Here is a 24066-nt window from a genome sequence, read left to right as displayed (position 1 = left end):
AGGTCATTAATGTGGGCACGGATCCAGTGTGTCTAGTGTCCTTATACAGAGAAACTTTGAACCCACAGACACACACACAGGGAGAAAGCACGTGAAGGTGAAGGCAGAGATTGGGGTGATGCTTCTACACACTAAGGAGCACCGGCAGCTAGGCGAGTCATGGAGCAGATTCTCCCTCACAGCCTCAGAAGGAACCCATCCTGCGGATGCCTTGATCTTGCATTTTCACCTCCAGAATGGAGATGGTGTCCGTGGCTTAAGCCACCAGATTTGTGACACTTTGTCAATAGCAGCCTTAGTGAACTAATATAGCCCTTCTCCTTCAGACCCAGGAGTCCTGCCCTCAAAACCAGGGGTCCTGGCCCCCAGCCCCCTCTCCTCCCTCAGACCCAGGAGCCTTGGTTCCATCAGCACCCACCCTGGGCAGGTGTGTCCTAAGATCAGCTCAAGCACCCCACAGTGGCTCTGAGGCAGAACCTAATCCTCACTCTCCCTTTCTCCATCCCCCAGACTTAACAAGTGACCCTAATGCCTTCATCACCTTAATTCCTAAGCCAGGAGTCCACAGCATCCCAGCTGGGTCCACACTCCCGGCCCCTTCCTCCACTCTCATCCAAACTGGTACCAAGGGGAGGGGGGGTGCAGGTTGCAGCCAGGAGATCAGATACACGACAGACTCGTCAGAGGAGAAAGAGAGGGAGGTAGAATCAGTCCGGAGCCCCGGAGAAACGGAGAAAAAGAAATCGAGACAAACAGACACTGCAGAAAGACATAACGAAGCAGGCAGGCGACAGGGAGGCACGGAGAAGGAGAAACATGTACAGATGGAGAGACTCAAAGAAACAGAATAAGGAGGAGGACCCCAGAACTCGGGCCAGGTGGGGAGATGGAATCCCACGGGAGGTGGGCGCTCACATGCAGACACAGGTAAACTGAGGCACAGCCACCGCGGGCGGTGGGGACACAGGGCAGCACTGTTCTGAGGTGTGTGGCGTGTGGCCAGGAGCCACGTGGGTGCTGGCGGGTCATCCCTGAGCACCCCGGGCGGCGCTGGGACGGCCTCTGGCCAGCGCCGCAGCTGCGCGGCGGCCACACGGCTCGTCCGACCAGCCTCGCGGGCTCCGGCCGCCTCTTAGCCGGACTCGGTGCTGCCCCCAGCGGGCGGAGCGGGGAGCCAGAGTGCGAAGCCGCAGCCGGGCCGCTGCGCCGCGCGTCCGCCTTCCTGAGCCTCGAGCTGCCCATCTGCGAAGCGGGCGGCCGCCGGCGACTTCTCCGGGACCCTCCCCCGATCTTTGCCCCGAAACACGCACAGGCCCCCGCATTCCTCCAAAAAGTTGTTTTTGTCTTTTTTAAATAATGTGAAAATGCCACGCGAAGGTTTGAACCAGAGGCCCCTCCAGGGGCCGGGCTGGGGCGGGGAGGGGAGACGCGAGATGGGGGGTCCAGGTCCCCGAAGCCTGCAGCCCCTCGCTGGGGCCAGGAGTGGGTAGGAGGGGCCTCCGCTGTGCCGAGGGGCTCCAGGCCCGAAAGAGTTCAGTTCAGTTCCAAGAAAGGCGGCTCTCCAGGGAGGGATGAGGGGCTTCCTGCCTCATTTGGCACCGAGGGGGTCGGGGGGCTCGGGGGAGCCGTCCGGAGGGCTGGGGGGTGGGGGGCCAGGGCCTCCCGTTTGGCACATGGTGGGGGAGGGGGAGGGCCCAGCCTCAGGAGCCTCCCCAGAGGCGGTGTCTGTGGTGGTGGCAGTGGCTCCGTCGTCCACAGAGGATTCTACTCTCAACCCCTCTTCTGGGGGTGCAGGAGGGTGGGGTCTTCGGGGAGTCAGTTCTCCACGGGGCCTGAGAAGGAGGGAGTGGAGAGAGAAAGTTACTGGGCAGACAGGCTCATGGCTCTGTTTCTCTCTCTCTCTCTCTCTCTCTCTCTCTCTCAGAGTGAAAGTGGAGCCCTCACCCAGGCCCACAGGGCCCCAGATAATCTGTTCTGTCCCACTTCTGTCCACACCTACACCATCCCCCCTCACTCACTCCTCTCAGGCCACGCTGTCCTTGTTGTTCCTCCTCGGCTCCAAGCACAGTCCTACCCCAGGGCCTTTGCATGGCAGTTCCAACCACCTGGAATGCCCTTTCCTCATCCCTTCCCCTGTAAGGCAGGCTCCTTCCTCAGAGGTCTTCCCTGGCCCTTCTCAGTCAAGAAGTCAACATTTTACACCCCCACCTCCACCCCCCAGTCACTCTGGTTATTCTCCTTCATGCTTCTCCCCTGAGACAACCCTAGTCATTGTCTGCTAGCTGCCTGTCTGCCTGCCTCTCTAGAGTAAGTTCAGGGAGGATGGCCCTGTGCTTGGTCACTGCAGCATCGCCAGCGTCCAGCACAGGGCCTGAAAGCGCCCTCCCACCAAACTGCCCCATGACCCCTCCTATCCCAGTGGAACGAAAGCCCCCACCCATTCCACAGATCCAGAAAACCAAGGTCTGTGGGATGGAGGATCTCACTGCGGGCCACACCCGCCCAGCCGCAGCACGGGTATCTGCGGGCGGAGGGAAGGGATTTGGGGTTTCACAGGACTGGGCCCTCCCTCTCCTCTCCTAGTGAAGTCATCTTGGCACGCTCGCCCTGCTGGCCTCAGCCCTGACTCACCACTTGGCAGTGTCCCCATGTCCTGGAACCCACCCCACGCTGTCCTCATGGAGGCCTCAGAGAAGACCTCTGGGAGGAAGAGACATTTGAGGTGGAACCTGAAGATGTAGCCAAATGAAGAGTCTGCCCTTGGCCCTGTCCTTCCTGCCCTGAACCCTGCCTGTACTCTCCTCTCCCTCCTGGACCCTGGCACCGGCCTCCTCTCCAGCCTCCCAGCCTCCAGTTGGCCCCCACATGGCCCCGGAGGGGATCTTCCTATACCAGCAGCTGGTGCTGTCCTTTCCCTGGTCACAGCTGACATGGCTCCCTAGTGCCCCCAGGACAAAGTCCCTCTCTTCAGCCCACCCACAAGCCCTGCATGGTCCTCCCTACCCCCTCCCCCTGCCCCACTCCCTAAGTAACCCCCAGACACACACGCCTCCCTTCTGTTCCCTGAACTGGCCAAGGTCTCTCCTGCCTCAGGCCCTCGTGCAAGCTGTTCCATCTGCTAGCACACTGTCCCCTTCCCCTTCACCTAGTTAATGACAGTCAATCCTTCGAGTACCTGATGAAGTGGCACTGCCAAACAGACAGACAAAGCCCGCTCCCCTTGCCATTTGCTTCTCCAGCAACCCTGAGTTTGCACTTACTCATTTACTGCCAGACTGTGGGGTCAGTGTCTGCGGGTGGGGTAGGGTAGAGGAAGGCTCGTGGATCTTGCCCCACTCGGAATCCCCTGCGCCCAGCACAGCACCTGGGCTTAACCAACACTCAGTGGCCATCTACTTCCCTAAGTACAGTAAGAGCTACCAGTTAGAGACCACTGCTGCATGCATGTCCAGGCTGGGCTGGGCTGTGTGTATTTGTGTGTGTATAGGATTAAACCATTTAATCCCCTCAAGAATCTTAGGAGTTAGATCTTGTGATCATCACCACTCCACAGATGAGGACACCGAGGCACAGAGAGGCAAAGGGACTTGCCCTGGGTCACACGGCCAAGGAGTGGCAGGGCCAACGACTGGACTCCACCATGATTTGGGGGAGCAGGAATGCGACCCTCCCTGAAAGGGGCAGGTTGCACCTTCCACCTTCTCAGTGCTATGCTCTGGGAACACCTGTGCTCGCCAGCCCCGCGCAAGCTGTGCATCCGGAGGTATTCTCCGGAGCGGCAGCAGGAGGCAGCAGAGAGCCCGGAGCGAGGATTCTATCGGTTCAGATGGGCAAGCACAATGTAGGGCGCATATAAGGACTTGTTACTACTACTAGTAGTACTAGTAGTACTGTTGTTGTGGTTATTGCTAGGAACTCCCTGACCATGTTCCGGTTCAACTAGCCAGCTCTGAGCACACTGGGTTTCCTCTCCCTGACTCTGATCAGCCTGTGCCCCCAAAAGGATGTGCGATCAGGATCTGACAAGTGCCAGGCAAGGGACGGGGCCAAGATGGGCAAGATCCTGAGGGCATCCTCCCGGAAGGGCAAACAGGCTCAGGGAAGGGGCGTGACTGCCCCGGTCTATCTGTGGGGCACTGCCTGGGTTGAGCTGGTTCCCGAGCTGGATGGGGAGAGAAAGGCAAGGAAATTCGGGGATGGGGACGGAGAAAGGCAGAGGCGGGGCAGGCCCGAGGGTCTGAAGCACCGTACCTGCGGGCCGGGCGTCGGGGGCCCGGGCGGGAGGCCCCGGGGTCTCCAGCGCAGGCGAGACGGAGAAGCGGGAGAAGCACAGGGGGGGGCCGGGTGGGGGGAGGAGGGGGAAATCCTCCGCCCATTCGAAACTGCCTCCTAGGGGTGGGGGGTGGTGAGGAAAGAAGAGGGGAGGACGCGGTCAGACCCTCCGGCACTTCTGGAGCCGCTTTTAGCTCTAGACCCTCCTCAGGCACCTAAATCTCGCGGTCTACACCGTGGGCGGCGCCTCAACACCCCGCCCCGTCCATTCAGCCCCGCCCCCAGGCCTGGCCTCACCACTGTCCTCCTCCAGACCCTGCCTCTCTCTTCCCCTCCAGGCCCCGCCCAGACCCCGCCCCCATCGGGCCCCGCCCCTCCTCTCTTCCCCGGCAGGCCCCGCCCCGTCGGGGCCCGCCCCATCTCCTCCCCACCTCCAGACCCTGCCTCTCTCTTCCCGTCCAGACACCTCGCTTCACCTCGGCCCCCTCCAGGCCCCGCTCAGCCCCTTACCAAAGCCGCTGTCGTTGCTGGGAAACCCATCTCCGGGGGTGGCGGGGTGGGGAGGCGTCGGGGGCGCTGGAGGCGTTGACGGGTCCGTGTCCCCCTCGGGGGGGCCCTGGACGCTCAGCTCGTTGGTTGGCGTCTCCTATGGAAGTGGATTAGGGGGCGCACCGTCACATCCCATCCACCGTATTCCCAACGGGCAACACAGCCTGCTAACGTTTCAGGGGCTTCGGGTACCCCAATTTACAATCGCAGTCTCTGAGAAGGCGGTTGGAGCCCCTGATCTGCCTTGGAAACCTCAGGTCATCCCTTAAATCCACCCGAGGCTCCTCCCTCGACCGCGGACTCCCGCCCACAGCTAAGTCCCCCGCCGCAGGAATTCTCTCCTTGCTTCTTTAGGCGACGCTTCCACGGGAGCCCCCAACCCAACAGCATCTCCATAAGCCCCGCCTTGTCTCCATGACCCCTAACTACCGATATCTCGGCCGCAGGCGTCCGAGTTCAGGGCGCGGAACTACGGCCCCGACAGTCCTCCACACCCCCCACCCCATCCTGCGCCTTCGACCCCCCCGCGACCCAGCCCCTGAGCCCTGCCCTCTGAAGTCGCCCCGCTCCAGCCCTCCACCCCCCGCCCCCGTCCGTTTGCTTAGTGGCCCGGGCCAGCCTCATCTCAGGACCTCAGCCCGGCGCGCCCCCTCCAGGTCCACCCGGGCCCATCCACACCCGTCTAGCCCCCGTCCGCAAGCATCATCCCGCCCTTTCCTCTCCCTTTTCAACACCATCCTCTCAGCCCTCGTTACTCCTCGCACGATCCCCAACCCACGCTCTGGGTCCCGCCGCAGTTCATGAGCTCTGTCTCTCTCTGAACCCGCTTCTGAACTTAGTATCGGAACCCCAAGCCGCGTCTCTTCAGCCCTACCTGCAGCCTCGCCAAGGCCCGCCCTAGCGGGTCAAATCCGCTGCCTCCCGAGCGCTGGAGCGCGGGTGGGCGGACCCCGCCCCAAACCACGCCCCAATTCTCTCAGCACCTTCTCCCCAGCCTCTCCGGGCTCCGCCCTCACTAGCAGGTATCTCCCTCCCACCCCTAACCTTCCAGCACCCTCCCCACAGGCCGCACCCTCCCCCTCACTCCAGGCCCCAAGTCCCGTCCAGTCCCCCCGCCACACTCCCCCACGCTCCCCCACCGCCCCCAGCCCCGGCCCCGGCCTCACCAGGATGGCTCCTCCTCCCCAGGCCCCGCCCCGACCGGCCCCGCCCCGCGGCCGCGCACCTGGTCGAAGAGGTAGACGGTCACGTCCCCGTGGAAGGAGACCATCTTGCGCTTCCTCTCCAGCTCGCTGTCCTCGGGCTCGTCGGCCCCGCGCGGAGACTTGAGCAGCCCCCGCAACGGGCGGGCCGCGTCCGCGTCGGCGCTGCTCACCACGACGGGCACCGGGGCTGCCCGCGCCCTCCCGGGGCCCCGCGGCCCCGCCGCCGCGCCCGACGCTGATGCCTCCTCGTCCTCCTCCTCGTCCTCGTCCTCGTCCTCCCCGTCCTCCTCCGCTGGCCCCGGCGCCCCCGCCCCGCCGGCCTCCCCGCCAGCCGCCCCGGCGTCCGCGCCCTCCCACGGGGGTCGCCGCGGGCCCGGCCCCGGGAACGGCGTGAGCGTGAGCGGCGGCAGCGCCAGAGAGAGCCGCGAGAGCTTGGCTGCGAGGGGAGAGACCCGGTGAGCCCCTGCTCCCGGGGAAACTGAGGCATGCCCTCCTGCCCCGCTGTGTGTCCTCAGGTCATCTCAGGCCACAGTATGGGCCTCAGTTTCCCCTCTTGTGAACCCAAGGGCTGCTCCGGGGCCTTTCTCCACGCAGAGTAGGAGAGATCTTCCCCCTACACCAGGGGTTAACCCTCTCCACGACTCCCCAGAGTACACATCACAAAGCCCCAACTTTTCTCTGCCACCCACCAGGCCCGAGTGCCCTGACCCTGCTGACCTCTCCAGGCTCTGTTCCCCAACTCATTCTGACTTGACCTCCAGCCAGTCACTTGGGCCACCTCCCTGTGCCTCCCACCTCTGAGCCTTTGCTTAGGCTGTTCCTTCTGCCTGGAACTTCCTTTCCTAATTCAAGTCCTATTCACCCCCTTCCTCTGTCTGGGCTTTCCAGCCTTCAGGGGCCTCCCAGAAGGTCACCCGCTCTGCACCCCACAGCACCAAGCACCGCTCCTTCCAAGCAGCTGATCTCAGTGTGTAACTGTCCTTCTGTGGCAACGTGATTCGTGTTTGCGTTGCCACAGAGCAGACTTGACTTGGGCTCCTGCTGGCTGCATCCCCAGCACGTAGAAGTACTCAGGCAATAATCGTGGGATTAATGAATGAATGTTCCCTGCTATGTGATGTTGACCAAGGTCCTCTCCCTCTCTGGCCCTCAACTGCCAGATAAAATTGGGGCGTCAAACCATCTCCAGGGTTAGACGCCCCAAAGCCTCTCTGATCTCAGCTTGCCGGAAGGTAAGGACTCCAGGTCCCTGGAGGAGTAAACCTGGCTTCAAATCCCAAGCCTACCCTGCTGGCTTGCTGTGTGCCCAGGGGCAAGTAAATCCACCTCTTTGTGTCTCTGTCTCCTCACTAGTAGATTAAGAGGGGCCACTCATCCCTCCATTAATGTATAAGAAAATGGTTGTGACAGGGCCCTGTGGGGAACAACGGTGGGGATGACAGGAGGGTCAGGGCAGAGCGGGGAGAAAGACTGGATGTGGATCGGGTCACTCTCCTCCCTTCATTCACTCCATTCCAGCTTCACTGGCCTTCTGCTGTTCCCCGAGCATGCCAAGATAGTGCCCATCTCAGCGCCCTCCACCCGAAACACCCTTCCCCCAGATATCCACCCAGCTTACTTCCTTCACATCTGCTCAAAAGTCACCTCCTTGAGGCCTTCCTTGACCATCCATCTCAGGGCGAAGGGGTTGGGGGCTGTGAGGGAGCTCTCAAGGAGCTCTCAGGAAGGACAGGGTGATAGCCTTTGGAAATCAGGAAGGCTTCCCAGGGAAGGGGAAATTTGAGTGGGGTCTTGAAGGATGAATAGGAGTTCATGCATTTTTTTTTTTTTAAAGCAGGCTATTCCCAGCATCTTCCCACCCAACCACATCCTCCCCGCCTCCCCCCACAATCCTCCGAGGCATCTTAGCTGCTCATCCCCTGACATTTTCACGCTGTCTGGGGCCTTCCCTGACACAGCTGGTTGCAAATTCCCCACATCAATCTCAAGGAAGTGATAGTGTCCTAATACCATGGACTGTAAGGATGGAAAATTCTGTGCCCAGCCCCATTCCTGACATCTCCCTCCTGAGCTGCAGGCTTCTCTGGCAAACAGAGATGATAACCTTTTCCTCAATGGGGGCTGTGAGATTGCCAATAAAAACCAGGGCCCAGTCCTTTATAACTTTCATACCACTACTTAAGGCCTCTGGGTGATTCTGGTGGAGCCACAGTGCCTGTGTCCCCATCTGAACAGGGGCCATTTAGCTTTTCTCTTAAGTCTACCCCCCCTCTGTGACAACACACTTTCTGTGTTCCTACCAAAACTCAGTTTCAGAAGACATTTCTACAGTTTTCAGGTCACTGCTACCATCGTTGGCGGGGGTGGGGGTGGGGTGTCTGAAGCTCCCCAGATCCCAGTTTGGGGCAGCCCAGGGCCTGGCACACAGGAGGCCTGGCACACTGCATGGATGCCTCCACTTGTTGGCAAGTTTAAACCAGAGATCACACGCTGGCCGCCCAGCCCACAGAGAAGGTCCGTGTGAATCGGCTTCAGCCATTAAAACACGCAGAACTCTGGTTTAAAAGGGAAAAGCAGCACATCTGGCAACGCCAGGTGGGCAGTCCTGACTGGGGCTGCATTTCCTTCCCCAACTCCCACCCAGCCACTCCCAGACGACGTCATTCATTTCCCAATACTATCTGGCCCCCGTGGTCCTCTGAGTTTGAGACCCGGGGTCTAATGGAATTGGGATCAAAGCAGGCGCTCGGGTGTGCCAGGCTGCGCTAGAGGCTTCAGAAGTCCTAACCTTCTCAAGCCTCTCTGCCCTATTAGGCAGGTGCTATCCTCATCATCCATTTTTGGCGGGAAACCGAGGCACAGATAGGCAAGGTCACTTGTCCAGGGCCACAGGGCTAGAGAGGGGGCAGAGCCAGGATCTGAGCCCAGGCGGTGGGGCTCCAGGGTCTGTGCTCACTATTGCCAGCCTGACCCGTCTGCTCCCCGGAAGCCTGAGACTCTCAGCTCAACTGTACGTCTCGGAAGGAGCCAGGCCTTGGCCCCCAACCTCGCTCCCCTTGCTCCCAACAGCCTCCTCACCTTTGATCTGCTCGCTGTTCCCCTGAGGAGGTCCCAAGTCCAAGAACAGTCGTGGCATCTCGGGGCCCTTCCTCTCGGGTTGGGGGGGGTCCCCGTCTGTGCTGGGTGCTGTGTCTCCGCCGGCCCTGCTGTCTGGGGCCCCGGGCTCTCCCTCGGATGCCACCTCCGGCCTGGCTCTCTGGGGCGCTGGCTCCGGCCTCCTCGGCTGTGCCTCCGGTGGTGGCGGCGGTGGCGGTGGCGGCTGTGGCCTCGTGTTGTCTGCCCATCCGGCCTTTGCGTCCACGCCGCTTCCGAGGCCGCCGCCGGGGGCCATCCCCGTGCCCACTGGGGCTCGGCCCCCACTCCCGAGGTCCGGCCTCCCAACCCCGGGGGCTCTCGGTGCCCCCCCAGTCTCGGGGGCTCTCCTCTCGGTCCCGGGCTCCAGCACCCCGCTCTTGGGGGCTGGGCCAGTGGGGCCAGGGACTGTCTCCCTGCCGTTCCGGGACAAGGCCACTGCGCCGGGCTCGGGGGCTCTCTCCAGCAAGGTCTCTGGGGCTGGCACCCCACTCTCGGGTGCCTTCTCCCAGGGCCCTGGGGCTCTCCGAGGCCCAGTCTCCGGCAGCCTCTCCGTGTTCCTGGGGGGTCTCAGGCCCCCATCCTCTGACACCTTCTTCTCGATCTTTGAGGCTGTCAGTCCCCCATTCACCAGCACTTTCTCTTCTCTCTCGGGGGACCTCAGCTCCCCATTCTCCAACACTTTCTCCTCCCTCCTTGGGGGTGTCACCTCCCCATTCTCCAGCACTTTCTCCGGCACTTTCTCTTCTCTCTCGGGAGTCCCGGGGGCCCCATTCTCCGCCACCTTCTCCTCGATGATGTCCGGGGCTCTCTGGCCCCCGTTCTGCACCGTCACCCCGTTCATGGGGAGGCTCGGCTCCTCGTTCGGGCTTGGGGCTTTCTTCCCGCTGCCCAGGACTGTGGGGTCCCTGCTCGGGCCCTGGACTTTCTCTCTGTTCCCGGGGCCTCTCCCCACCTTCCTGGGTCCCGTCTCTCGGGGGTTTGCCCCCTTCTCCCCCAGGAGGTTCCTTGTCACGTCCTCCCGCAGGGACATCAGGAGCTGCTCGGTGCTCACTTGAACTACAAAGGTCGGCTTCTCCCGGGTCCCCGGCAGTGGGTGGGGACCCGGGTCTGGGGGTGGCCGGGGCGCTCCCGGGTCGGGGGGCTCGGGGGGAGCCCGCGGTCGAGGGACCCCTTCCTCCTCGGCTGCCCCCCCGCCGGGGAAGGCTCCCTCGGGGGAAAAAGGGGTCTCGGTCTCGTAGCCGCTGTCCCCCGGCTTGGGGCCCGGAGATGACAGGCCGGAGCCGGGACTGGCCACGGCCGAGGGAGGGTCGGGGGACACGGCTGGGTCCGCAGGGGCCCGGGGAGGTGGCGGCGGGGGGGGGGGAGCGGGAGGTGGCCCCCGCCCGGGGTACTGGGGCGCCGCCGCCCCCATGAGGGGGTCCAGAAACTCGGGGGGGGCCGAGGCGGGGGGGGCCAGGGGCAGGTCGGCTAGGGAGCCCCGCTCTGCCCGCAGGGACGAGTCGTCCTCGGGGGGATGCGGGCAGCCAAGAGCGGGGTGGCCCCCCCAGCCAGCCACGGCGTCCCCCCGCTCCAGGGGCAGACAGGAGCAGGCCCCCTCCCGGCTGCACAGGGGACAGGGCAGCGGGCCCCGGCGGCTGGGGCCACCCCCGAGGCTGCTGCTGTCCTCCCCCGGGGAGCTGCCCTCCTCCTCCTCCTCCTCCTCCTCTGCCCACGGGGCAGTACCCCGCTCCCCCAGCACCTCGGCGGGGTCTCCCGCCAGGGTCTCCCCGGCACCTCGGCCCTCGGGGTCCCAGCCACTCAGGAGGAAGCTGCCTGATGCCGAGGACTGGGCGGGGAAGGGCCGGGCCGCAGGGAAGAGGGGGGAGGCCCAGGTCTCGGACACCAGCTGGGGCACCTCGGAAGGGGCCTGGGAGGCCTGGGGGGCAGGCACTCCTGGGTCCAGGGGGTCCCAGTCATTGGGGAAGAGGGGCTCAGGCGGGGAGCCGTGCTCCTCAAGGCGGATGTAGTACTCGCTGCTCACGGAGGGGCTGCGGGCGCTGATGACGGGCAGCACGCTGGGCGTGGACAGCGCCTCGTAGAAAGGGTTGGATGGGTTGGCATGGGGGGCCGGGGGCGCAGACGCCGGCTGCCAGGGGGGCGCTCCCCCACCGCGGCCAGCTCCCCGGCGTGCCTTCTCCCACAGGCATTCGAGGTTGAGGCCGCGGCTGCTCTCAGTAACCGTGAGCACATCATCAGGGTCAGCCCCGGGAAAGCCATCCAGGAGGGGGAATGGTGAGGAGAGGGTGCCTGGGCGGGGCGCGCTGTGCTGCGGGGGCCAGGGCCAGGGGAAGGGACCGTCTCGGGGTGGGGGGGGTGGGGGCGGGGGCCGTGGGGGTCGCTCAGAGAGCAGGTAGGTGAGCTGCAGTTGGAGATCGGAAGCCGAAGGGCGCTGGGCGGGTGGCCGCCAGCAGGACTGCAGGATATCGTACCTGGGGGACAGGGAGGAGGCACAGGTGAGAACAGAAGAGTCCCTGTGTGTGTGTGGGTATGTGTATGCACACGTGTGTGGAGGGGTCACTGGGGTGAGGGGAGACCCAGAGAGGGAAGAGGACTGATATCTCAAGGGAGGCAGACAGAGAGGAAGATCAAGACCCAGAGAGATGAGGACAGAGCCCCAGGTTTGTGTGTGACAGAGATGCGGCAGCGGGAGGGGGGGTGGTGAAAAACGGGGGACAGCAGGGCAGATGTAAGGGGATGATGGTTAGGTGGTCTTCCTCTCTGGGCTGTTTGCTCTGGAATCAGAGATAAGCAAGCAGCAGGGGTTTTGCTGGAGTGGAGAGACTAGGGTTCTCGAACCAGCGCTGAAGCTCCCCAACTGTTTCACCCTTTCCAAGCAGCAAAAGGAGTGGGGACATGCGCGCTCCACTCTAGGGATTGTGGCAAGTGCTGAGTGAGATTGTGGGTGGTGTGCCAAGAGGTGAGGGACTTTGGGACATCCTGGGATGGGATGGGATGGGATGGGATGGGATGGGAAGGTCAGGGGTCAGGGGTCAGGCTCTGCCCTCACCAGTAGTCGGCATAGGGCAGCTTGAGCCTCGGCCGGGCCAGCTTGACATGCTGCTGGCGGACCACGAAGGCGAGGACCTCCTCGTCTGACAGGTGGCGGTAGGGCTGAGCCCCAAACTCAAAGAGCTCCCACAGGGTCACCCCCAGGGACCTGCGGGGAGCAGAGGGAGAAGAGAGGTACCTGAGAACCCTGCCCTGCCCCGCCTGGGGGCCTCTCTTCCAGCCTCTGTTTCCGCAGCCGGAACCGTGACCCCTCTTCCACCTTCCTCGCCGCCCCGGCCCCGCGCAGCCCGCAGTGGGGGCCCCCTCACCAGATGTTGCTCTCGCGGCTCTGGTCCACCACCATGAAGGTCCCGTGCAGCTCCCCGAGGAGCTCGGGCGCCGCCCAGCGCAGCGGGATCCACAGGCGCTCGGGGGTCAGGTAGTAGTCCTCCTGGGGGGCGCGCCGGAGCGGGGTCAGGCGGGTGGGGGCCCTCCCCCCGCCCCCCGCCCTGATGGAGGGCGGCCCCCACCTTGTAGTTGCTGTGGGCCAGCCCGTAGTCTCCGATGCGCACGGTGAGGTCGGAGGTCAGCAGGCAGTTGCGCAGGGCCAGGTCGCTGGGGGCGCGGCAAGGACGTGAGGTGAGGAGGGGGCAGCGGGGCGGGGGGGAGGGGGGGGATAGCTGCCAGCCCCGCCCACCGCCCCCGCCCCGCCCCTCTCCCTTCTTGCCATTACTCCTCTTCCCCTGCCCTGATTCCTCCGCCTCCCCAAACCTCCTCCTCTCCTGACTCCTCCCACTCCTCTGTGACCCCTCCCTCTCCCCTTCTGACCCTTCCCCGCCAAGGCTCCTCCCTCTCTCCCCTGTGACTCCTCCCCTCCCGATCCCACTCCCTCTCCTGACTCCTCCCTCTCCTCTTCCGACCCCTCTCCTCCGGGGCTCCTCCCCTCCCGACTCCGCCGGCTGCTCGTGCTTTCTCCCCAGGGTTGCGCCCCTTCCCTGTGGCCCCACCTCCCACCCCCATAGCCTCGACCCCTCCCTAAGTAGTGCCTCCACCACCCTCTTCCCCGTGGCTCGCGAGAGCCACCTGTGCACGTAGTTGTGGGAGTGGAGATGTGCCAGCCCGCGGGCGATCTCCAGGCCCATCCTCTGCAGTGTCCGCAGGTCTCGAGGGGGCAGCTCAGGGGATAGGCCCTCAGGGGGTCGCTGGGCCCGGAGGTAACGTTTCAGGTCCCCCTGGAAGGAAGGAGGGGTGGGGTCAGGAACCCACACATCCAGCCTGTCTGAGGCGGGGATGGGGGGCGGCCTCTGCACTCAGTGGGCAGCTCCCCTGAGCCTCAGTTTCCCCTGCTGCTTAGAGGGGCCTAACCACAGAACGCCCCTCGCATGAGTGAGGGCCCATCTACGGCAAGCGCTCAGGAAAGGTCAGCGCACGTCCCGCGTGTTATTGCCAAAGATTCCGGGGACCCTAGGCTTGCTGGCAGCCCCGCAGCCCGTCCAGCCTCCACCCTGCCCTCCCTCCGCAGACCCTCACCAGTTGACAGAACTCCATAATCAGCAGAAAGGGCAGTGTCTCCACACAGACGCCCAGGCACTGGAGGACGTTGGGGTGCTGCAGGCTCCTGGGACCAGAGTGGGGAGGCGGCAGGGTCAGGAAGCAGCCGCTTTCAGCCCACCACAGACCTTTGTCCCACGCACCCCAGCCTCCAATATGTTGCTCCCACCTCTTTGGTCTCGGTCTCTTCCGCCTCCAGTCTACTGGCCGCACCCCCACACTCAGGCCCCCTCAACACGCACCCTCCCTCCCTCCCCCCCATCTGGAAGGGGGTCAGCCCCACTATCCTCCAGTACCTGGGGGTCCTTGCCCTCCTTCCTCTCCACCTCACCTCTGCTCAGCCCCTTCCCTCCCCACAGCCTGACTGGAGCCTCCTCCTCACCTCCTGGACTCTCTTCTCAGCCTCCTCCCCGCCTCCCTGCCTCTGACCTCTCCCTTGTAGTCTGTCTCTGACATGCCACTCGCCCGCTCACAGCCCTTTGTGGCTCCCCCGCACCGCACCGGGGGACAGAGCAAGGCTCGCTGCTGAGTCTTTCCTGCCTTTCCCCACCATGGCTTCTCGCCGCCTGCCCTGCACATCTCCCCAGACACACAGGCACCCACTTAGGCTCCAGGCCTTTGCACTTACACTTCACTCTGTTAGGAGCCCTCCGCTCAGCAGAGTTTTCCTCATCCCTCGGGCCTCAGCTTCAACATCATTTCCCAAAGAAACATCACTGCCCCAAGCCCCCTCCTTTAGCCTCACACTGTGGGTAATAGTCAGGCTGGAGGGCCAGCAGGAAGGTTGAATCCTGAGTCCACCTTTTTTTTTTTTTTCTTAGTATATGTGCTGCCGAAGCGAGCACTTTTTTTTTTTTCTTAAAGTCATCTCTACCTCCAGTGTGAGGTTAGAACTCACAACCCCAAAATCAAGAGTCACACACTCTGGGGCACCTGAGTGGCTCAGTGGGTTAAGCACTTGACTCTTGATTTCAGCGATCAAGTGGCAATCTTAGGGGCACAGGATGGAGGCCCAGGTCAGAGCTCCATGCTGGGCATGGAGGGTGCTTGGGGTTCTCTCTGTCTCCCTCCACCCCTCCCCGCTCATATGCCCCCTCTCTATATATAATAAATAAATCTTAGAGGCGCCTGGATGGTTCAGGAGATGAGCATCTGCCTTTGGCTCAGGTTGTGATCCCGGAGGCCTGGGATTGAGTCCCACATCAGGCTCCCTGAGTCCCACATTAGGCTCCCAATAGGGGGCCCGCTTCTCCCTCTCCTATATCTCCGCTTCTCTCTCTGTGTCAATAATAAATAAATAAATAAATAAATAAATAAATAAATAAATCTATCTAAAAAAAAAAAAAGAGTCACATGCTTCACTGACTGAGCCAGCTGGATGCCCCCTGAGCCGTACCTTTGCCAGGTGTGAAACCCCAGAGAAATCATTTCACCTCTTCCTGCCTCAATTTTCCTCAGCTGTAAACTGGGGACAGCCACAGTCACCCCACAGCCAGTTGCAGAGAGGAATTTAATGAGACCAGAGAAGAGCCAGCACATAGTGGAAGATCCTCACTATTATTACAGCTTTTATGTGAACATGTTAACATATTGTTTGATTTTCATATCGCCCCACATTCTCCTGCCTTCCCATCTTTGCAGCTGCTCTTCCCTCTGCCTGGAACATGCTTCCCACAATGCTTGCGTGCCAGATCCCTCCCAGTCCACCTCACCTCCCCCCATGATGATCCATAGCTCCCCTCTCTGTCACGTGCTGCCTCACTTCCTCATGGCACCTGCCAGTCTCTGACATTTTCTTCCTTAAATTTCTTTCCTGGTTTATTGCCTGTCTCCTCCACTAGGGGGGGAGCCCCACTAGGACAAGAATTTGGGGCTTTCTGTTCAGGTGCCATGTCCCCGGTGCCTAGACAGGTGCTCAATGAAAATATGCGCCATGAAAGACTTTACCCCGATACGAGGCCTGGGGTCTGTAGGAGAATTAAAACATTCCAGACTGGGACACCTGGGTGGCTCAGCGGTAGAGCATCTGCCTTTGACTCAGGGCCTGACGCCAGGGTTTGGGACCAAGTCCCACATCGGGCTCCTGCAGAGAGCCTGCTTCTCCCTCTGTCTATGTCTCTGCCTCTCTCTTTCTCTCTGTCTCTCATGAATGAATAAATAAAATCTTAAAAAAAAATTCCAGGCTTGTACCCAGGGCCTGGCTCAGAGGTAAGTGTGCAGTGAGTTATTTTCCCACTGGGGTCTGGCAGGAGGCAGGGGCTACTCGTGTGCTGTAGGGCCAGCGCCCAGGCTCACTGCCTGTGTCCAACCTTCTCCCCTTGGGACAACAGTGCCTCCAACTCCTGCCTGGTCGAGGAATCACAAGACAATGTGGTCATAAACCACTGGGCTGTACTGGGGCCTTGCAAAACAGCTGGAGCTCTGAGTGTGGGCTTTAGGATGGGGGATACCAAAGATTGCTTGGATGCACCCCATACCTACCAATCTGAGCCAAGGTTGGCCGCTTCTGCTATCAAACCCTCCCAGAACCTTGCTGGGCAGGATGATGTTCCCCCATTTAATCCAGAGGAAACAGAGGCTCAGAGACATAAAGCAATTCACCTAGGGTCACACAGCTGGTAACCGTGGCAGAGTGGGGACTTGAGCCCAGGTTTCTGGCTCGCTCAGCAAACGTCTGCAAAGGGCAGACCCCCAAGCTGCCAGTGTGGTCCTGCGCTCTCCGAGAGAACTTTCTGTGAGAATTTCTGTGGGAATGTTCTAGATCTGAGCTGTCTAACATGGGAGCCACTGGCCATCTGTGGCTACTAAGCAATTGAAATGTGGTGCATGTAGCTGAGGCAATGAATTTTTCATTTGATTTCACTTTACTTAACATAAATTTAAATAGCCATATGTGGCTAGTGGTTGCCAGGATGGGTCTAGGGAGAGGCAGGCAAATAAGCAAGTAAACAGATGAAATATGTGTTATGAAGAAAATGCACGAATTGGTGTGATGGAGCCTCCCAGGGCCCTCCTTACGTGGAGTGTGTGTGTGTGTGTGTGTGTGTGTGTGTGTGTTGGTAAGGGAAGGCCTTTCTGACCAGAGACCTGAGGAGGGGAAGGGAGCCCACTGTCTGGAGCCAGGGGTGGATGAGCCAGGAATATTCTAGGTAGAAGGAACAGTAAGGACAAAGGTCCTGAGGCAGGAAAGAGACTGTTATGGGAATCAGCGAAGAGGCCAGGATGGCTAGGCCAAGGAGCCCAGTGGCAGGAAAGGAACAGAGCCAGGCCTTGCAGGGAGTGTGGGCTATACAGAGGAGTGGAACTTTGTCCTGCTGGCAACAGGGAGCCATGGGAGGCTTTAGAGCATGAGGGTAATCAAGTCCAGTGTCTGTATCTCTCAGGGTATACCCACTTTTAAAATCATTTGAAAAAGGTTCTCCGTATACAGATCCTTTCCACGACAGGGCAACTACTACCTCAGGAGGCGTTTATGTAGCAAGTGTTTACCTAGTTCTTGCCTAGAAGTCCTTAGAGCAGAGGGGAGACCAAGCAGGGGAGGGACAGGGTCCTGCCTTCCCAGACCTAACAGCCCAGTAGGATGTTTGGGCTTCCCGGACTCACTTCCTAGATGAAGATTCTGAGGTTCAGGGTGAAGAGGGGCAGGCCTCTAGCTCAGCTTCTGTGCCCTTCCCATCACCCTTGTCACACTGTGCCCCTCATTTCATGTCCCTGGCTCACGGTACTGAGGAGGAACCCAAGGCTTGAGGCTCAGAGAGGCAAATTCTGTCCGCCAAGTCACACAGCCAGGAAGAAGTAGATCCAGGATTCAAACCAGGTTTAACTCCACGCTCTACTCCTCCCACTCCCCCCACTCCCAAATGTCACCTCCCTGAGGTGCAAACCTCCCATCTTTGGGCCTCCACGGCCCTCATCTGCTGAGAAGCCCCCCATACCTGTAGGGCTGAGCTTCTGAGATGAACTTGCGCTGCTCCAGGGGCCCCGCGCTGGCTCGGAGCTCCTTCACCACCACCTGGGCTGGGGTGTAGTCGGAGAATATCTCTCCCAGGATCACCTGGTCAAGGGGGAACCGGAAAGTCAGAGCCTGCAGTTTCCCCAGCCCAGGCCCCAGGACCACCTCCACCCCACTGCGTGGCTTCAACTCCCCCCACTTCTTGCCAGCCTCTCCCTCCAGATCCCACCACCCTTGTCACCCCCCCTCCCCCATCAGACGCAGAGTGAGAGACTCACGGGCCCCGAGTCCGATGGATGCAGGGACGGATGGAAGGATGGACAGACGGACGCGTGGAGAGCCAGGTGGCGAGGCAGAGTGGTCAATGGAGTGAGGAGGGAGGCGCTGACTGACAGATGTAGGGGGGTTGGGGTAGGTGGGAGTAGGTGAGGGGCGGACAGAGGTGAGGGCGCTGGGGGGCTGAAGGGCAGGGGACAGATGAGAAGTGGTGGGAGCAGGGAGGGGATGGACACAGAACAGGAGCACAGCCCTGGATTGTATGGATCCCCCTCCCTCCCAGCCCCAGCCCCACTCACCTTCCCAAACCAGCCACTCCCAATCTCTTGTAAGTAGCTGAGATGCTGGCGGCTAAGGCCCAGGGGGGTGGTCATATCTAGGAGGAGGTGGAGGAGGGCAAAAAGGGGAGGTCCCTTAGCCTCTCTTCCCCTCCCAAGTGCCACTGACACCCCCAAACCGCCCCCCCCTGCCAATTCAGTGGCACCTGGGGGGGGGTCAAAGCAGATACCAGTCTCTTTTCATTGGCTGCCCCCAAATTCCCTGATGGATCTCAGCCTCCTCATTGGCTGCCCTCAAGTTCCCAGCATCCAACCCATCCTTCCCTTCGGCGTTTCAAGATCCTGTGACCTGACTTCAGCCTGCCATTGGCTGCCTCTGAGACTGAGATCTAGGCTGACCTCACCACTCACTACCCCATAGGAATCCCCCAGTCTGGCTGTGGATTAAGCAGTGGCTTTCCTGGAGATGATCTCTGACTCCCTTTTGGCCGCCTCCAGGATTCTGTGGCTCCCACCTCTGCCTTTCCCCTTGGCTGCGGGGGACCTCAGCTCCCTGGCCCCCCGAAGGAAGACTCTCCCGTGGGGGCGTGGGATCCTAGTCTAGGCGTGGAGAGTACCTGAGTGTGAAGGCTGCGGGGCAGGCATCGGCAGGGAGACCTCAGCCAGCGGAAGAATGTAGACATCGGGCAGCGACTGTGAGGAGGAGGTCTCCTCCGCCGGGGGAGTGTACTCCCCGGAGCAATCCTCCCCTTCAGGGTTCTCAAACTCCTGGGGGCCGGGAGAGGTGAGGGGTGGGAGAACACAGTGCTGAGACACGCCATCATCCTTTTCATCCATGTGTCTCCCCGTCTTTCTTATAACTGTTCCCCGATCTGCATCCCAAGACTCCAGATCTTGCCAGAACTTCAGGCCGGAAGGTGCTGCCAGACTTACTGCCCCTCTCCCCCACCAGCTACCTGGGTTGAGGGGCAAAGGAGACTTGTTGGAGTCTTCCTCCCCACCTGAATCCCCATGCACCTCACCTTGAAGCCGACATCACCCCGTTTGCAACACAGACAGGTGAGGAGGAGAAAGATGAAGGCCAGCAGGCCGGAGCAGGAAATGAGGACCACGGCGTAGGGAGGAGCCAGAGGGGCCCGGCCCAGGGCGAATCCATCTGTGGGCACAGGACTGGGCTGGGGTCCCGGCTTCTAGCCCCAAGCTCCCAGACTCCATCCTGGCCCCCACCCCTCCCATCCTGGCCAGGATTGACTACAACTCCCACAATGCCCTGCAACCAGGGTCTCCTTGGCAGAGGAGCCGGATGGCCCAGGGCATTGTGGGAGTTGTAGTTTGAGGCCTTCTCAGGTGGTTGGGTTGGGGGTGGGGTCCCTCCTCTCACCCCAAGCTAGGACCCCCCCCCCATCACCTCACCGCAGGCTTGGATGAATTCCAGTGAGGACTGAGGGAAGGAAGTGTAATAGTGGAGCCTGGTGCTCTCAGAATTTAAAATACGCTCCAACGGGGAGTCTCATTACCCCCTATTTGGGCAAGAGGATGAGCCCCCCAACTGCAGGCGGGGAGAAGATTCCTGCCCCACGCTGGAGCCCTCTAGTTACGGGGGTTGAGGCCTGTCTCTTTTAGGGACTGGTGGAGTACACACACGTCCTCCGTCCCCAGCCCAAGCCCCTAAGAAGGGAACTCCGCAAGCCCTGGGTCTCCCCCAAAGCTGGAGGCAGCCTCCTATGCTGTGTCCCCCTTAGAAATAGTATTCCTCCCCTCTGCCCCCAATTCTCCCAGAGGCCCCATCCTTCCCAGGCTCCCTGCACACACCTGCACGCACACATGCGTGTGCACACACACATGTTGCCCAAACGGACCCCCTCCCCACCCAGCCCCCAGCCTTCCTCCCACAGGCCCTGCTGACAGAGGCACCGTCGCCGCGGCTGCCCGGGCCCTGGCTCCGCTGCGGGGAGACGCGCACGCAGGTGATGGTGGAGCCGGAGCGCCGCGGACCGACCCCCGGGCAGGCCGGGGTGGGGGTGGGGGGCCGCGGGACAGCCGGATGGCCAGACAGACTCACCGGGGTGGGCCGGGGACGCCAGGCAGCCGGAGGCGGAGACGGCCGCGAGGAGGATGAGGGCGCCGGGGGCAGGCATCTTGTCGAGGATGGAAGGGAGGTGGAGGTGGTGGCGGCTGGGGAGGAGGGGGGGGCGGGCCCTCAGCCCCCAGCCATGGGGACCCGCGCGACCCTGGCCTCCCCCCGGCCCAGGAGAGGGGCAGGAGACGCAGGACAGGGGGAGGGAGGGGCTGCTTACTGGCTCAGGTACCCCCCTCCCCCTCTTTGAAGGGACAGACAGATGAAGGGATGGAGAGGCGGACAGAGGAGAGGAGCTGGGGAGCCGGGGTTGCTGGGGTGGGGGGGAGAGGGTAGGATGGGGGGGGAGAATGAGGGCCCCGCCCCCGAGGGCAGCCAGGATTGGGGGAGCAGAGAGCCTGTCAGAGGAAGGGTGGGAGGAGGGAGGATGGAGGGAGGATGGAGCGTCGTCATGGCAACTGGCTCCCCAGTAGCATTGGCTGCCAGGAGGGAGGGGAGGAGGAGGGACAGACAGGGACCAGCAGACCCTTGTGGGGGGGGCACAGGGCCCACAGTGCCTGGCCCGGGCACTACTGTGACACGCCACCAGCACGGACACGTGTGCTCCACGCCAAGATGCAGATGTCAGGCACACGCAGCCCACACATGCCTGACACACGTCGCAGAGACCCTCATAGACAAGCACATCACATACAAAGGTGGACAGCCATCGGCAGACGGGGACACGTACACGTCACACACAAAGACGCAGGGACGACGGGCTGCACTGGGTACGTACAGGCAGGCCAGCCCCCGGCACAGATGCACCCTGTCACACAGGAACAGCAAAGCATCACAAAGACCCACACCTGCCACAAAGTAAAGCCCCGAATACACAGACACCCACCCCACAGACAAAGATTCACGCGGACACCACAGGGACATGCCGAGGCACACAGTCACAACACACAGACATCTCGCACATGGGCAACAAAGGACACTCGCAGACACCAGCATGACATACACGGATACACAGACTCTCACACCACACACATACACACAGACATCACTTTCACAGAGACAGACACACACATGACATGCACTAACATAGATACACCTATCACACGCACGAATATCCACAGACACACAGTGGGTGCATGGAGAGACATGTATGTCACCAACACGAAAACACACACAACACACACATATTCACAGGTACTTAAAGGATACACACGGCTCTCACACCCACCCACGCTTGACTTACCTGAACGCATGGACACATGTCACATACCCAGATTCACATCAACCATCAGAACTGGATACATAGACACAACACATTCAAAGAATTACACATGCATACGAAGCTACACAGATCACAGGCAAAAATACCCATAAGTAACATCATACACGGACACACACAGACACATATCGTTTCTAAGTATACTCAGTCATCTGCATTATACATAAACACAGACACACAACACAGATCCACACATCACATACTTAAACACATGGACAGACCCATTGCAAAGATGCACACATTTCATACAAGGTCACGAAGACACCTTGCCCGTCATTTCCACACATCACATACATAAATACACCCAGGGACACACAACACCTACTGAGATGCAGACATGCACTACACCTACAAACACGCACGCATCACAAATACCCACATTTCCTACGAGGTTACGCAGCCATGACATAGCCAGAGACGCTTGCTTCATACAAAAGATACATAATCATAGTTTACTTTATTTATTTATTCTTCTGAGCATTTACTCTGCGCCGGCAGCGTTCTCGGCGCTTTACACAACAGCCCTCTGAGGCAGGTGCTTTTATCATCCCCATCGTACAGATGAGGAAACTGAGTCAGGCGAGGTGCGGTCACCTGCCCCAAGGCACACAGCAGGGAAGTGGCAGAGCTGGGGACTGGAACTCGGTCCGACAGGGACACAGACAAAACAGACAAGGACGCACACGTCACGTGCCAGGCCGCCGCCGTCGGGGGGTTCGCACCCCACCCCACAGCACCCCGAGCTGCAGACACACCGGAAGCACCGACTCCCACCCTGCGCGCGGACGTCCCCGCGGTCCGTGAGCACCTGCGATGCGTCCCTCCCGCGCGAGGCCAGGCCGGAGCTGCGCAGCCCAGACGCAGCCTCCCAGCGCACCCGCGGCGGCGACCCGGGCCCCCCTCCCCTGCGCGCCAGCCCCGCCCCCGCCCCCCAGCGGGGGTTCCAAGGCTCCCCCCACCCAGGGGCGCGGCAGGGACGCGCGGCTCACGCACCCCGCGGCGCACAGCCCTCCCCATGGGGTGGGGGAGGGGCTGCCTCTCGGGGTCTCGCTGGGGAAACTGAGGCAGGTTCATCGCGCGAGGAGGCGTGGGGGTTAGAGGGCGCCGGGACCACCCCTGCAAGGTGGACTGACCAGGTGCGGGTAGAGAGAAGGAAACTGGGGGCTGGGGAGGGCGCTCTGAAGATGCAATTAACTGCCCCGGCGGCTGAAGGGCACCGAACCTGGCGAGAGCAGGGGCTCATGGGAAGTGTAGTCCCAGCCCTGAGACCTGTGGGAAATGTAGTTCTGTCTCCGCCAGAAGGGCGGCTGGGGTTCATCGCCTCCCGGAGGGGAAGCAGGAGCAGGAGCCGGCGGCCGGCCGCCTGGATCTTTGGGGACAAGGTGGACAGAATTTTTGAGTCCTAGAGAACGGCAGCGACGGGGTTACAGTCCCAACTCTGTCTCCGGCTCACTCTTCGTGTATTCACGCCACAAACGTTTATTCAATGCCTACTATGCACTGAGCCCGGCCCTTGGCCAGAGTTTGGGCTTGTGGGAAGGAATGAGTCAAATCTGTCCTCTGCCCTTCAGAGAGAGGGTCGTCACAGGGGCTTTCAGAAGGTCCCCCAGAGTTTTTCAGACTGTGAGCCATCCTGCGATGTGACATCAAGCTTGTGGCTCATGCCCAGAGTTTTGCTGGGAAATGAAATAGAATAAGCTAGAACATAAGCAGAGTGCCTTGATTGCGTGGGGGAAATATCCATGCATGGGATTTTAATTTCTGACAGGTCTCTTATCCGAAACCCCGGGGTCAGGTGTGTTCTGGATTTGGGAATTTTGAGATTTTGATAAGGCCGTAGAAATATACGCCGTATGTTCTGAACAGCCTCAGTGCGGTCTGGGGTAGGGCTGCCATCACTTTAATATTTCCGTGATGAAATCTGTGGACAGCCCCACTGACGGAGAAGTAATTTAAGATCGTGTATCTGTTTAGGTTGAATTCTGTCTCCAAACTAATGATCAAACTTTCTGGTGTGGGAGCTTTACTGATTTCAAAACCATGGATGGCAGGACACTTCCCACTTTGGGAACTACACTTCCCAAAGTGTGGTTCAGAGTTCCCTGGGGGTCCCCAAGAGCCTGTCAGGGAATCCAAGAGCTCAAAATTGTTTTCTTTTTCTTTCTTTTTCTTTTTTTTTTTTACAATTTATTTTTTTAGTAATCTCTACACCCTACATGGGGCTCAAACTCATGACCCCACGATCAAGAGTAGCATGTACCTACTGAGCCAGCCAGGCGCCCCCTAGTATGAAAATTACTTTCATTCTAACACTGACACATTACCTGCCTTTCTCACTCACTCTCCGATGAGTGTACGCTGGATTTTTCCAGAAGCCACACAGCGTGCAGTATCGTGGTAGAATACGTATCACAAGATCACAAGTAGGTACAAGGCACAAATCTTCTGCTGAGCCAAGCATTACA

The 24066-nt window shown here is 60.7% G+C and overlaps 1 protein-coding gene across 1 annotated transcript; it reads right to left on the bottom strand.

The window, feature by feature from the left end:
* Nucleotides 1-1667: 1667 nt before the first annotated feature.
* LMTK3 (lemur tyrosine kinase 3) lies at nucleotides 1668-22455 on the bottom strand. Its single transcript, XM_072772726.1, has 16 exons — nucleotides 22357-22455; nucleotides 20308-20420; nucleotides 19268-19401; nucleotides 18863-19013; nucleotides 18267-18343; nucleotides 17675-17793; nucleotides 13719-13806; nucleotides 13272-13420; nucleotides 12719-12803; nucleotides 12518-12639; nucleotides 12208-12357; nucleotides 9105-11629; nucleotides 6047-6462; nucleotides 4783-4918; nucleotides 4252-4389; nucleotides 1668-1832 (listed from the first exon to the last, which is right to left on the bottom strand). The coding sequence occupies exons 2-16, from the start codon at nucleotides 20381-20383 to the stop codon at nucleotides 1816-1818; spliced, it is 4383 nt and encodes a 1460-aa protein (XP_072628827.1). The 5' UTR covers nucleotides 20384-20420; nucleotides 22357-22455; the 3' UTR covers nucleotides 1668-1815.
* Between the last annotated feature and the right edge of the window lie 1611 nt (nucleotides 22456-24066).

The sequence above is a fragment of the Canis lupus genome, chromosome 1 (assembly GCF_048164855.1).
Source record: "Canis lupus baileyi chromosome 1, mCanLup2.hap1, whole genome shotgun sequence".
NCBI lineage: Eukaryota > Metazoa > Chordata > Mammalia > Carnivora > Canidae > Canis > Canis lupus.
This window is presented reverse-complemented; position numbering and strand designations above follow the sequence as displayed.

Excerpts from the sequence above, each read along its gene's own strand:
- LMTK3 (XM_072772726.1), bottom strand. The coding sequence starts at position 20,383 with ATGCCTGCCCCCGGCGCCCTCATCCTCCTCGCGGCCGTCTCCGCCTCC. Across the intron at positions 17,794-18,266 it reads GGAGTGGCTGGTTTGGGAAG|GTGATCCTGGGAGAGATATT; the intron begins GTGAGTGGGGCT and ends CCCCTTGACCAG. Across the intron at positions 12,640-12,718 it reads TGGCCCACAGCAACTACAAG|GAGGACTACTACCTGACCCC; the intron begins GTGGGGGCCGCC and ends CGCGCCCCCCAG.